Raw genomic sequence first — 14,272 nt, 5'->3', positions numbered from 1 at the left:
GACATTTGGCATGTTCCCTTTGATACTCACCAATTTTAAATGGATGCACCATAGCAATTATCCTGTCCAGGTGCATCACAGCTTGGTATGGCAACTGCGCTGCTCATGACCACAAGAAACTGCTGAATTGTGGACACAGCTCATCACCTCACAATAACAAGCCTTCACGTCATGGACTCTGCTGCCGCGGTAAAGCAAGCCAGCATAATTTTCTCTTCTTCCTCCTCCCTTTGGGCAATAGATACTAAAGCCTTGCAGGCTCATAAACCACCAAGCCTATAGACAGCTACCATCCTGTTGCTACAAGATTATTGAACAGCTCTATAGAATGATTAGATGGACTCTTGACTTCACAATCTACTTTGTTATGACCTTACATCTTGTTGCCTATTTCACTTTCTCTGTTAGTGTAATAATCATAATTCTGCACTCAATGTTTTACCGTGTAGTATCTCAATGATCGATATGAACTGTATGCAAGACAATAATAAACCAATTTACCACTGGCTCCCATCCCTCACTATTCCCATCTGCCCTCCACACTTCCCTTACTTAATTCTATGCTCCATTTTCCTTTCCTATTAAATTTGAATATCTTCATCCCCTTCTTGCCTTCACCTATCACCTCCCTGCTTCTGTCACTATTTCCACTCTCCCCTCTATCTGCCTATCACTTCTCTTCACCTGGATCAATCCATTGTTTGCAAACTCTTGCTCTGCCCTTCTCTTCACCTTTCTATACTGGCTACCTCCTCTAGCTTTCAGTCTAAGTAGAGGATCTCAACCATATGTCAACTATCCATTTCACTCCAGATGCTGCATGACCAGACAAGTTCCTCCAGCAGTTTTATTTTTGCTGATTCCAGCATCTGCAGAATTGTGGGTCCACTCGTAATGGCTATGCTGCCTGGGAAGAGGATTTTGAAGGTTAATTAATTAGGCCTACTTGTCTGTCAGAGATGTAAAGGAGATAAATTGAAACAGGAAAGGAGAAAGGAAAATAACGTGATGAGAAACAGAACATGACAAATAAAAATATTGAACATAATCAGCAGGTTAGGCAACATCCATTGAGAACAAAGCAAAGAAACGTAAAAACTACCAAAGCTGGAAATCTGGAACAAATACAGAAAGTAGCCCTACCCATCATTTACAGAGCTCTATGTTACACCATGACAGAAGTGCACTGAAAACGGAAAAGCTTCATGAATTTCAAATTTCTAAGTATCTTGCATGTGCAATATGGTTCAATAACCTAAAACTATAAAGTGTATAAAAGTTCAATAAAGTGTGATCCTATTGCTTATGCTAACTTACAAGCAATATACTCAGTACCACAGTTCAGTAAAATTGGCAGAAAAGCTGGAGCTTAACTGGCAAAAATGAATAATGGAGTAGGAGCATTTTCAAACCAACTTCAAGGATGCATCAGGACTGGGTAAAAAAAATCACCAAGCTTCTCCAAATATTTCCAGAAATACATGATACCAAATTTCAGACCAATTTGTACTTTGTCATTTAAGCTTAAACTTCTGGCTCACCACCTCTACTCAGCAGCCCCAATCTTCTGCTTACACTGTACCACAATTACTTTTGGCTGAAGGACAGAATAAGTTACAATGAACATGCCTTTGAATTCTTCTTTTTACAAGAAAATCTTCAACTATATTATCACAAGGGTTGCAACAAACCACATCCGAAAATACACCTATTACAAATTACATTTTCTTGACAGAATACGAGAACACCCAGCCAGGCAAAGCAACATTTTCAAATAAACATGAGCCACAACACCTGCTAGCTTACCACCAAATTGTGATTATGGACTTTAATTCTAGTGGATGTATCATAAAATCTATAAATTCCTTACACTGGATTAGCGAGTGGCTTTGTCAATCATAGCAACCATTTTAGACATACATGATGAATGAAGTTAATGTCTTCAAATATAGTGCCCATTGTGAAAATAACAAGGTTTCTAAGTTAACAAATTTAAAATTCTCTTCATCAGAAGCTCACTGTAACAGAGACTATTTCATATCCAAAATGCTAAACATACTTCTCTGTTTTGAAGAATATTGCACATCCATCTACATGCTTCCTTTCCTGTTCAGACATTAATTTGGCACGAGATTTTGGACAGAAGAACCCATCATAGCCTCGTTGCTTCAACTCAGGCAGAAAGAGATTAAAGTATTGCTCCGTTTCTACTTCCTATTAAAGAAAAAAGAACTTCGTAAAACTTGAAAATCTATCAAGACCAAAAAAGCTAAATGGCGAACAATTTGAACACATATTTATAGTAGATGACCTATTGAGAGACATTAATTGACAGTGTTACAGTGCCAGAAATCAGGTGAGAATCCCAGCCCTCCCTGTTGCTATGTCAGGAACATAGTGCAAGCTCCTGCCCGCTCTGCCTCTGCAAGCTGCTATGCCAAGAACCTGACACAAGTCCATGTCCTCTGCTTGCTCTGTCACACCAATAAATTGCCCATTGCTCAGTGTATAGGAATTTCCTGTGAAAGCAAATGTTAAACTAGCAAAGGGAAGAAGTCTGACTGCTCAAAACTGAGATGTTGAGCTTTGATACTGCACAACAACCACCATAACGAACAGAATTCATTGCTGGCGATTGTCTGCAGCTATCTGATATACTGACTGACTGGATTCTGCGGCTTTTTCTCTGATTGCATAATTGCACCACAGCTTTTCCCAGCTTAAAGACTCTGTTATGGAGAGCAAGGGAGAAGGGAAGGGAAGAGAGGAGAGGAGAGGGAAAGGACAGAGGAAGGAAGCGAAATTACATCTTCTAGGACATTGATGAAGGACTGTAAGATTCAAGCAGTCTATCAACACATCAAGGAGGTGCTGTCAGGAGTGGAAACAAAATGCAGGAGGTTCATGGCACAGCAGTTCATGGATTCCTTTTATTTTTGAAAGAGGATACTTACCTGGAAGTGCTTGCAATGGGTGGCTAAGAGTATCAAAATGAACTGGCATCCTGTGGGGTAGTACCAAGCAGAATAGTCTTGTATTTATTAAGTTCAAAAGGTCCCTTATTAAAAAGTTTTAACTTCTACCAGCTTCAAAGATTTGTCCAGGTGACATATACCAAAAAAACCCAGAAAATAAAAGTAGACTATTTAAAACTTAGCCTGATTTGCCAATCAACACGATCACTGTTAATAATCTATTTCAGTATGCTGATCCTGCCTTCTCCCTATATCCCTTGAGTCCCTAATATCTGTTCATTCTCTCCCTCTAAATGTATACCATTCTGTACAGATGTGTTTTCATTCTTTCCACCTAAACAAACCACATCACTGCATCTGCCATATTGCTAAGACCTTCACCAATCAGCCCACGTTCTCTTGCAGCTCATTACTAATCACGCCACTTTCTTCATCTCCACGTTTTGTGTCTTCAATGTATTGAAAACCATGTCATTGAAACATATCAAAAAATGAAGTAGTTCCAGAAATCACACTTGAAGGATGCCAACACATACTTCCTTCATGTCTGATAATGAGATCAGTGCCATCCTCTGCTGTTGTCCCCTGGCCCATTGTGTATTCACATTAGCAGTGCTCTTTTAATTGCCATTAGATTTCATTTTGACACTATCTGAAATATACCATATTACAAAACATCTTTTGGAAGTTCGCATACACATTAACCACCACTTTAAAAGGTCACTTAAAAAACTGGAAGTCAAGCAAACGTAACATACCTTCAATAAATCTACAATGGGTTATTATTAAACTATTTTCATGTAATCATTAACTTGGTCCTGGATTTTCAGCTTCTCACAAGTACAACTAACTAGCTTTGCTTATTAATAGTTGACTACATTTGTAGTTCTTTAATTGTGTGGCCACATTTCCATTGAAACACCTTCAGACTAGTTTGCCTTCCTAACCTAAGCACTATCAAATTTTTAAATTACTTCACTAAATGTAATGCTATCAAATATTACCTCTTCTTCTACAATGGAACTATTACAAACTTCTTAATTAATGGCAGGGAGTGCAAAGTACACCATTGTCTTAACAATATGACATCTTTTGGATGGTTAATTACGCATCCTTCAATTTATGTTTATTCTTAAAGAAAAATATCTGACTTCAAATGCATAATATTTTGCAACAGATATCAAAAGGAGTAACTGGGGGAAAAAGCCATATTTCCCTCTTCTTTGATCTGTTAAAATCTGTGAACATGAGAAGTATATAAATGGCTTCTCAAAGTGACAATATTGTACCTGATTTACCAAACAGTGAAAAAATACTCCTCCATTCTCAAAGTAGGTTATTAAAATGGGCTTTGTTGCCAAGAAAAGATGACAGTAGAAATAATCTCTTAAAGGTCTAATGACAAAAACTGAGCAGTTGTCAAGGTACATCTACAGTTGCAAGAAAAAGTTTGTGGACCTTTGGCAATTACCTGGTTTTCAGCATAAATTACTCATAAAATATGGTCCAATCTTCATCTAAGTCACGATAATAAACAGACACATTTGTCTAAACTAATACACACGTCGTGACGAAGGGTCTCAACCCGAAACGTCGACTGTACCTCTTCCTATAGATGCTGCCTGGCCTGCTGCGTTCAACAGCATTTTTTGTGTGTGTTGCTTGAATTTCCAGCATCTGCAGATTTCTTCGTGTTTGCGTGTTTAAACATACAAACAATTGTAGTTTTCATGTGAAAATTGGTCACACTGTTTAATCATCTACAGTCCAAGCTGGAAAAAGTATGTGAACCCTTGTATTTCATCACTGGTAAAATCTCCTTTAGCAGTAATAACCTCCACCAAACATTTCCTGTAGCTGCTAATCAGACATGTTGGCGTGTGACCAAGTGGTTAAGGTGTTCGTCTAGTGATTTCAAAGTCACTAGTTCGAGCCTTGGCTGAGTCAGCGTGTGTGCCCTTGAGCAAGGCACTTAACCACACATTGCTCTGCAACGACATCGGTGCCAAGCTATATTGGCTCTAGTGCCTTTCCCTTGGACAACATCGGTGACATGGAGAGAGGAGACTTGCAGCATGGACAACTACTAGTCTTCCATACAACCTTGCCCAGGCCTGTGCCCTGGAAACCTTCCAAGGCGCAAATCCATGGTCTTATGAGACTAACGGATGCCTATATAATCAGTTGCACAACAGCAAATGAGAAACTTTAGACCTTTCCTATGTACGAACCTGTTTCAGTTCATCAATATTTTCAGGATACCTTGCATGAACAGTCCTCTTCAGGTCATGCCACAGCATCTCACTTGCATTAAGGTCTGGACTCTGATTTGGCCATTCCATTTTAAACCATTCTGTTGTTGATTTACTCATCTTTTGAATCATTGTCTTGTTGCATCATCCAACTTCTATTAAGCCTCAGGTGATAGACCGCTACCCCAACATTTTCCTGTAAAATGTCTTGATGCAATTTGGAATTCATTGTTTCATCAACGGTGGCAAGCTGCCAGGCCCTGAAGCAGCAAGGCAGCCCCAAACTATGATGCCCTTTCCACCACGTTTCACAGTTGGAATGAAGTTTTGGTGTTGGTGTGCAGTGCCTTTTTCCCTCCAAACATAGCAGTGTGCATTTCGGCCAAAAAGTTCAGCTTTTGTCTTACCTGTCCACAGAACATCATTCCAGAAGCATACAGGTGGTCCTTTGCAATGATTTTTTTGGAAAGCAGTGGTTTCCTCCATGATGTCCTTCTACGAACACCATTCTTGTCCGGTGCTTTTCTTTTAGTGGCACATGAACAGAGACCTTAGCAAGCTCTAGAAATTTCTACAGGTCTTTTGGGTTAGGCTTGCATTCTTTTTCTCCTCCTTCAGCATTGCATGTCATGCTCTTGGTGTGATATTTGCAAGACACCCATTCCTAGCGAGAGTAGCAACAGTACTGAATGTCCTCCATTTGCAGACAATTTCTCTCACTGTGTACCTGATGAACACTGGAGTCTTTAGAAATGCTTTTGTAGGCTTTTCCAACTTCATGCCTCTCTACAATTCTTCTAAGATCCTCTGAAAGCTGTTTTAATCGAGGCATGGTGCACATAAGCAAATCTTGAGAAGAGCAGGCTCTGTCAGTAACCTGACTTTGTGTGTTTTTTTTTATATAAAATTGGGCAGAGCACCTCTACACCCCTCACCTCCAATCTCATCTCATTGATTGGAACACATGACTCCAAATAGTTTTTATAGAAGGCATTACCCCAGAGGTTCACATACTTTTTTGAACCTAGACTGTAATTGCTTAAATGGCATACTCAGTATTGAAGAGAAGAAATACAATTGTTTGTGTGTTACTTGTTTAGGTAGATTGTGTTTGTCTATTATTGTGATTTAGATGAAGATCAGACCACATTCTATGAGTAATTAATGCAGAAAACCAGGTAATTGCAAAGGGTTCACAAACTTCTTCTTGCAACTGTATATATTTTTTCAAATAGAAAGAATTTCCATTTCAGTTCTACACCACATCCCATTGTGGTATTATAGCATCTATTTATTGTTTTCCATTCAGAACTTTGTAACTATACAAAAGACAAATATCAAACAAATCAATGTAACATAGGCAGATTTTGCAGAAGAATCCAATTATTATTAATTAAAGGGACAGGTAATTGAAAAAGCAGCATAATAACACTACGCTAAAGTCATGCCTGGAATTGTCACTGCAGTTTCATGGTTTAGCACTCAATGTAGTTAACCTGGGATAAAGTAGAAGACACAGAAAGCATTGAGTATACAACACTTAAATTGATTGGATGCTAAGAATTGACTGGCTGCCATTTTCTTGAGGTTCCCAATCATTCCTGGAACACATCTGAACCACTCCAATCAGGTTCCCACTCCCGCCATGGACTGAGCCCTTTGGATATGATCAGAACTGAGATAAGCACTTGTATACTGGATAAGCCAAAATGTTCTCGGACTAAAAACTGACAAGATTTAAACCATTTCTTCAGGCCATCAAAAATTAATACTTTCCATTCAACTGTTTCTCCATGAAACTAAAGTAGATTGCTCATAAGCTTAGTTCCTTTTGTCAACCAAGATGAACTTCAGACCTACAAATCTGCACTGTTTCTCAGTTAACTAACATCCTAGATTTGAAATTCTGATCACGCATAGCCTTCTCTTACCATATTTTTTAGGCAAATCTAGCCCTAAAACCCTCCATTTGCACTCTTTCTCTTTTGACCTCTTCAGCCTCAACTCCACAAATGTGATCTTCTGTTGGGGGCCTCACCTGCTTCTGAACAACCTTTTTATTTTCAGATTACTAAAACCTACCAACTGCATCAGTCATAGCCATATCATCATCTTACTCGGCTTCAAATTTTGTTTAATAATAACCCTATGTAGACCCTTGAGGTGTTTAGCTAATAAATGCAGACGTGATAATTTTATTTTTCTTGGAAACATGATCAAAAGACAACATTAAAAAGGGAGTTCGGATTATGGAAACAAGTGCACGTTGTTCATTTCTTCATCCTGAGTAGCAAAGGGAGACAAATCTTGAACATCATCATCCTTCCTACACAATGGTTGCAAGTTACAATCTAAACTCAACCATTCTACCTCGGATTTGAATATTGAACACTGTGGTATTTAGCCACCCCATCATGTATATGAATGGTATACAGCTCCCTCATCAATTATTACAACTTTTCTTTTTTATTGTTGGCAGGGAGGAATAACATTTGTTTAATGCATATCTGGCTACCTGAAGGCTTAAGATGTCAGCATCACAGTTTACGATTTCTTCCATGATCCCTTTTTTCCTGTACTCCCAGTTCAAAGCCCAGGATGGGCAGTAGCCGTACAGCTGTCTTGTAGCATATTTGTCACATAGAACATTATAACACATGACAGTGAACAATGCTGTAAAGAAAATCCATACATCATTAAAAGGTGTATACCATTATCAGTTCAACACTGGGATTTCACTGGATATGATGGAACAATTAATAAAACATGCAATAAAATTAATATACATGCAGAATTAAAGACAAAACTACATGGACGTTACAGATTGATATCACTGTGACCCAAAAATGCACAAGGATGATTTATTAGAAATTACAAAGTTCACAAAAATACAAACATGCTAATAAAAGAACATTAGTGTGACTTCAGATTAAATGCAAAATAAATATTTTTATTGTAATTCTTCAATTCATAACAATACCATCAACATAAACCACTATTAGATCAGATATAATATATGTTCCATAACTGGAGTTCCTTTAATTTTGTATCTGAGTACTTGATCAATAACCTTGGGAAAAAAAACACCTGCTTCTGATATTGCTATACATAAGAGATACCCATACTTTCTATATGTTCATCAAGAAAACTAGTTTTATCAGACTTTAAGAAACAAAATTGTCTATTGCTGTTAACAGTATAACTGTTGCTGAAAAAATTACACTGTTTAGCCACAGTACACACTATCATGCATTGCAGAGAGCATGGATGAATGGAAGGTTGGTAGCAGGAAAGAGGGGGTAGAGAGGGTCGGGTCTAGGGAAGCTGTGGGGAGTGGACAATTAAAGAGAATCTACCAGGGTTCGATTCCTAACACGAACTGCTGCTGATGATCTGACAGTCTGATCTGCTACCCTGGTCAATGCATTGCAAGAAATTATGTTGTCATGTGCACAGGACAACACAATTCATCAGGAAATTCAATACTCAGCCACTTTTCCAAAGTAGTTCAAATCAATCCATAAAAGTTCATATTCCTTAATGGACTAAAGCCGATTACTAACACACAGTGCCAAGTAAACATAACATAATCAGTTAAGTAGATTTGTGTTCATGAAACTTAACAGTGAAAAAATAGAGAAATAGTTAATCAACCAAATCAATGAATTTATGGTTCTTTAAAAGCTCCTCTAGGTATTGCTTTAAGAGGGAAAGCCAAAAGAAAACTAATGAACACAACACAATTGAATGGGAACAGCATGACAACATTTCTGCAGTAGATGGAAGTACGAGTCTAACATTATGGTTCATCAAGAATCAGATGTCTTTACAAATTACACCAGAATCACAGAGGAATTTTGCCAAGTAGTTATCCAATGAGCTATTCATTAGACAGCACAGTAACAGTCTTCATTTCTCAATCGTGTCTAGTGTTGTTCATCTTGTACTTTACACAAACTGCTAATTGCGATCCTGTATTGGAAGTCTCCTACCAATATTGGAAAAAAAAAACTATAAATAATGCAATTCAAACTCACTTTAAGTGCAGGATAAACACTGCAGCAGACTTCAATTTTAACTCAATTACTGGGCATCAATGAATTCAAATGCTGGAATTTTCACCTCCAAATATGATCATGAAATCAAGACTCAATAGAGTGCGTGAGGTGGCAATAACTCAGCCCGTGGCAGCCAAAAGTGTTGCAATTAAGATGGGACTTGGAAGTAACCCAAGTTAGTTGAAACAAAGGCCTTCAAATACTTTTTCAGGTATCTTATAAATACGAGGTTTTCTTTTTCCTTCCTCACAACTCTTTCAGACATTGAGTTCTACATCCCAACTGTAATCAGAGAATTGAACAGAGAGGGTACATTTTGCCCTTCAACTTAGTGCCTGCTCCAAGTAAAGGAATCCCATCAGTCCTAGTCTCCCATCTTAACTCATGGGTCAGCCAATTACTTACCTGTGTCTATTCAAACCCCCTTCGAAAAATGTGACAGATTCTATTGCCATCTTTCCTTTGTGCAGTGAGTGCCTAATCAGGGCTTACCTGTGTAACAAAGTTCTTCCAACTATTAGGAACAATCTGTATATCGCTATCAAATATTTGCTCAGCTGTTTTTGATTGAGAGAACAACCTCAAGACCTCCACCTAATCCTCACTGGCTCTCTACTCGGCCTTTGACCACCTGGACAATACCTATTGTTTACTGATTACAGCTCAGTGTTCAAGAGCATCATTCCCTCAGTACTGAAGAGACCACAATCAGTGTGGATTGGTAACAGCATCTCCACCTTGCTGACAATCAACACTGGTGCACCTCAAGGATGCATGTATAACCCACCGCTCTGCTCCCTCTATACATAATGGTGTGGCTAGGCACAGCTCAGACACCATGTATAAGTTTGCAGAAAACACTTCTGTTGTTGGCAGAATCCCAGATAGCAACAAAAAGGCACACAGGAGTGAGACACACTGCCTGGTTGAGTGTATTGCAACAACAACCTTGCACTTAACATCAGCAAAACTAGGAACTGATTGTGGACTTCAGGAAGGGGAAGTCAGAAGAACACACACCAGTCCTCAAGGAATCAGCAGTGAGAAGGGTAGGCAGCTTCAAATTCCTGGATACTTCTGTGACCCATTGTGTGGCCAGTTAGCACTCAGACTTCGATCTGTTCGGGTCGGTGGCATATGAGAACACGAGGTATCACAAACACGGAGAGCTGAACTAGTAGATATAAACGCGGTGTGCGCATGCATGTGTGCTTACGTAAGAGATGAAACTCGTGTTAGTTCGGTGAGGCAGAGTCACCAGTTGCGAAGAGTGGTTCCCAACGATTTGGACGGAACGCCAGAGTGGGGCGTGTATACTCACTGGGGGAGCTACATTTCAGCATACGCATTTTGAGAGTGTAATGCAAGCAGGCATCACGATGGCAGATTGTGGAGTACATACTCTTGTGGTTTTTATGTATGTGATGTTTAACTGGTATCCATAACTTATATTTTGCGTAGTGTGGTAATTAGTGTGGAGATATTTCGGGGAGAAGTTTTACCCAGATATATCTGTTAGGATGGCAACTATTGAGGTCAGGCAACATCAGGCCAAGAACCCTGATGATCTGAGCCAGCCTGTGACCCTGCTTGCTCACAAGAGAAATTAAGCTAACTGACTTGTAGTGGCTACATATTTCCATGCACTCCTTTTTGAAAACAAAAAGTCCCATTTGCCATTTTCTAATCTTCTGACAGCTTCTCTTTATCGAAGGAAATTTTCCTCAAGCTGTTTGTCATGATACAAGGATAACTCATTTCCATTCCTTTTCTGTGTGTTCTGAAGTGGCTAATACAAGGCCTACATCAAGAGGCAATGAGGACATTGTATTAGCATCCCTCCCAAGAAGGCATTAAGAACAAGGTTTGAAGCATTTGCTACCTCTGAAAATCTTTAGCTGTGTTACGAACTGGAGTAGATTCAAACAACAGGAATTCTGCAGATGCTGGAAATTCAAGCAACACACATCAAGGTTGCTCGTCAGTTAGTCCTGACGAAGGGTCTCGGCCTGAAACATCGACTGCACCTCTTCCTACAGAAGCTGCCTGTCCTGCTGCGTTCACCAGCAACTTTGATGTGTGTTACTGGAGTAGATTACTTGTTTCAGAAGTCTGGTGTCCATTTTGAACTGGCTTAGTATAATTTGTCTTAATACTCAGGATGTTGATCTAGAAAGGAAATTAGGACAATGCTTCCAAGTGTTACTTCCCCTCAGTAACCTCAGATGCATCCCATCAGATGAGGTTAAGTATGGTCAGCCCTTCCAGTATATCTGAATTAATGTTCACACCATCCTTTAGTTCCACTTGACTCCCCCCTCCCCAGTTGACCACATACTCTCCTTTAAGATTGACCAAAAAGAGTACTCCTTTAAGATCATAATTTAACTTTGCTTCTTTGCAATTCTTTTATCCTTACTTGGTTCAACCCTCCCACTACATATCTACAGATTGCTCTTTGGTTTCCCTTTTTCTATTAAAAGCATTCTTTTCTCATGTCTTCTTTTCCTTTCTCATTTCTCCTGTCAGCTAAATATTTTATCCTCTCAAATTATTATTCACATGGCAAGAACCATATACTCACTTCACATTTCATTTGATCAGGGGAGCTCTGCCTGTGGTTCATAACCCTCTCTGAGTATTCTGTGTCCTTTCATGCCTTTTACTCCAGTAAATACATCTAGCAAAGCCTACCATTTCTGACCTTCAACAATATCCTAATCATTTTGGGGTAACTGAAATCTCCACCTTCCACTTCCCTCAGACACCAGCACTCCGCAGTAAATATAGGTAAATAATTTTCATGAAAACCTGCTCCTCCATTTCCTCTTTACTGCGTGTTGGCCTATAACATATAGTGTTAACCACTTTGCTTCTAAAATCTAACAACTGCTGCAATTAGCATCTGAAAGATGCCTTTCCTCATATTCCAGGCTCTAAATGATAAAAGAAGGTACTCCATGCTTTCTTTAACCACCCTATATATCTATGTTCTGACCTTAAAGCAATTTGTTAAAAGGCATTTCAAGAGTGGTTCCACTCCTTATCCCAAGTATCGCATATTTATCATGTATTCCTTTGTCTTGACAACCCTCCACAAATTATCTCACACTTGTGCAGACTGAATTCCACTTGCTACTTTTATGCTCAATTAACCAGGCCATAGGCATCTTACTGAAACTTCCTTTCTATTATCGAATACACTGCTATTTTCAGCAACATTGGCAAACTGGTTCTGAAAACAAGTATGAGTCAACAGACCATTGCATCAATGAGGAAGTACTGCACCGTAAGAGATGTCATCATTCACATGACATATTAAACCATAACCTATCTGCTCTCTTAAATGCACATCCAGGCACTATTTCAATGAAGGAAACTATTCCCCATGTTTTGCTTCACTTAACCATAATTAACTAATAATAACTGGTCACCATCACTTTGTTGTTTGTGGGAGCTTGCTGTCAACATATGGACTGCTTTATTTCCTAGGTTACAATAGTAATTCCAAGATTATACCATACAGTGCAAAAGTCTTAGGTACATATATTTAGCTAGGGTACCTAAGACTTTTGTACAATACTGTAGTAATTTTATGTATTGCACTGTACTGTCACACAGAAAAAAAATTCATGACTTATGTGAGTGATGATAAACAGGATTCCGAAATGGATCTCAATTGTGAACCGAGAGTGGAAAGGGGGCAGGGAGAGGGCAATCATGGTTGGAAAAAGGGGAAGGGAGAGGGGCGGGAGCAGGAAGCACCAGAAAGATGTTCTGTAATGATTAATAAACCAATTGTTTGGAAACAAATGACCTCTCAGGGCTGCACCGCCCCCACCCCTGGAACTCCTTCTCTGTCACCTTTTCCACACCCCTCCTGCAGTGTCCCACCCTCACCATTCCCAACATCCTTTGCTTCTGCCGGATTTACAAACTTGCTCTCTACTCCACATTGACAAATACAGTACTGTGCAAAAGTCTTAGGCAGCTAAGCTATCTGCCACTGAGAAGTGGCAGATGGAGTTCAACCCAGATAAGTGTGAGGTGGTTCATTTTGGTAGGTCAAATATGATGGCAGAATATGGTATTAATGGTAAGACTCTTGGCAGTGTGGAGGATCAGAGGGATCTTGGCGTCCAAGTCCATAGGACACTCAAAGCTGCTACGCAAGCTGTCTCTGTGGTTAAGAAGGCATCCGGTGCATTGGCCTTCATCAACCGTGAGGTTGAGTTTAAGAGCCAAGAGGTAATGTTGCGGCTATATAGAACCCTGGTCTGACCCCACTTGGAGTACTGTGCTCAGTTCTGGTCCTCTCACTACAGGAAGGACGCAGAAACCATAGAAAGGGTGCAAAGGAGATTTACAAGGATGTTGCCTGGATTGGGGAGCATGCCTTATGAGAATAGGTTGAATGAACGCGACCTTTTCTCCTTGGAGCGACAGAGGATGAGAGGTGAGCTGATAGAGGTGTAGAAGATAATGAGAGGCATTGATTGTGTGGATAGTCAGAGGCTCTTCCCCAGAGCTGAATTGGCTAGCATGAGTGGGCATAGTTTTAAGGTGCTTGGAAGTAGGTACAGAGGAGATGTCAGGGGTAAGTTTTTTTTTTTACGTAGAGAGTGATGAGTGCATGGATTGGGCTGTCGGCAGCGGTGGTGGAGGCGGAAACCATAGAGTCTTTTAAGAGCCTCCTGTATGGCTACATGGAGCGCAGAAAAATAGAGGGTTATGGGTAAAGCCTAGGTAGCTCTAAGGTAGGGACATGATCGGCACAGCTTTGTGGGCCGAAGGGTCTGTACTGTGCTGTATGATTTCTTGTCTCTATATGCGCCTAAGACTTTTGCACAGTATTGTATAACTGACCACATAGTGCTTCAGACCAGCCAGGGATTGTGAAAAAACAGCATATAAATGCAAATCTCTTTTTCAGCTGTTAACTGCTGACATAAAATACTTCTACTAAATTAATCAAATTCTTCAAAAA

The 14,272-nt window shown here is 39.6% G+C and overlaps 1 protein-coding gene across 2 annotated transcripts in view; it reads right to left on the bottom strand.

Moving 5' to 3' along the window:
* Positions 1–14,272, bottom strand: part of cnot6l (CCR4-NOT transcription complex, subunit 6-like) — an 83,648-nt gene that overhangs the window by 24,358 nt on the left and 45,018 nt on the right. For both annotated transcript variants that reach the window (XM_072253152.1, XM_072253151.1), the window contains 2 exons: positions 7,743–7,900; positions 2,060–2,214 (listed from right to left, as the gene is read on the bottom strand). In XM_072253152.1, coding sequence (XP_072109253.1) covers positions 2,060–2,214; positions 7,743–7,900 — 313 coding nt within the window. The remainder of the gene's footprint in view (positions 1–2,059; positions 2,215–7,742; positions 7,901–14,272) is intronic.

Source organism: Mobula birostris, chromosome 3, assembly GCF_030028105.1.
Source record: "Mobula birostris isolate sMobBir1 chromosome 3, sMobBir1.hap1, whole genome shotgun sequence".
Lineage (NCBI taxonomy): Eukaryota > Metazoa > Chordata > Chondrichthyes > Myliobatiformes > Myliobatidae > Mobula > Mobula birostris.
This window is presented reverse-complemented; position numbering and strand designations above follow the sequence as displayed.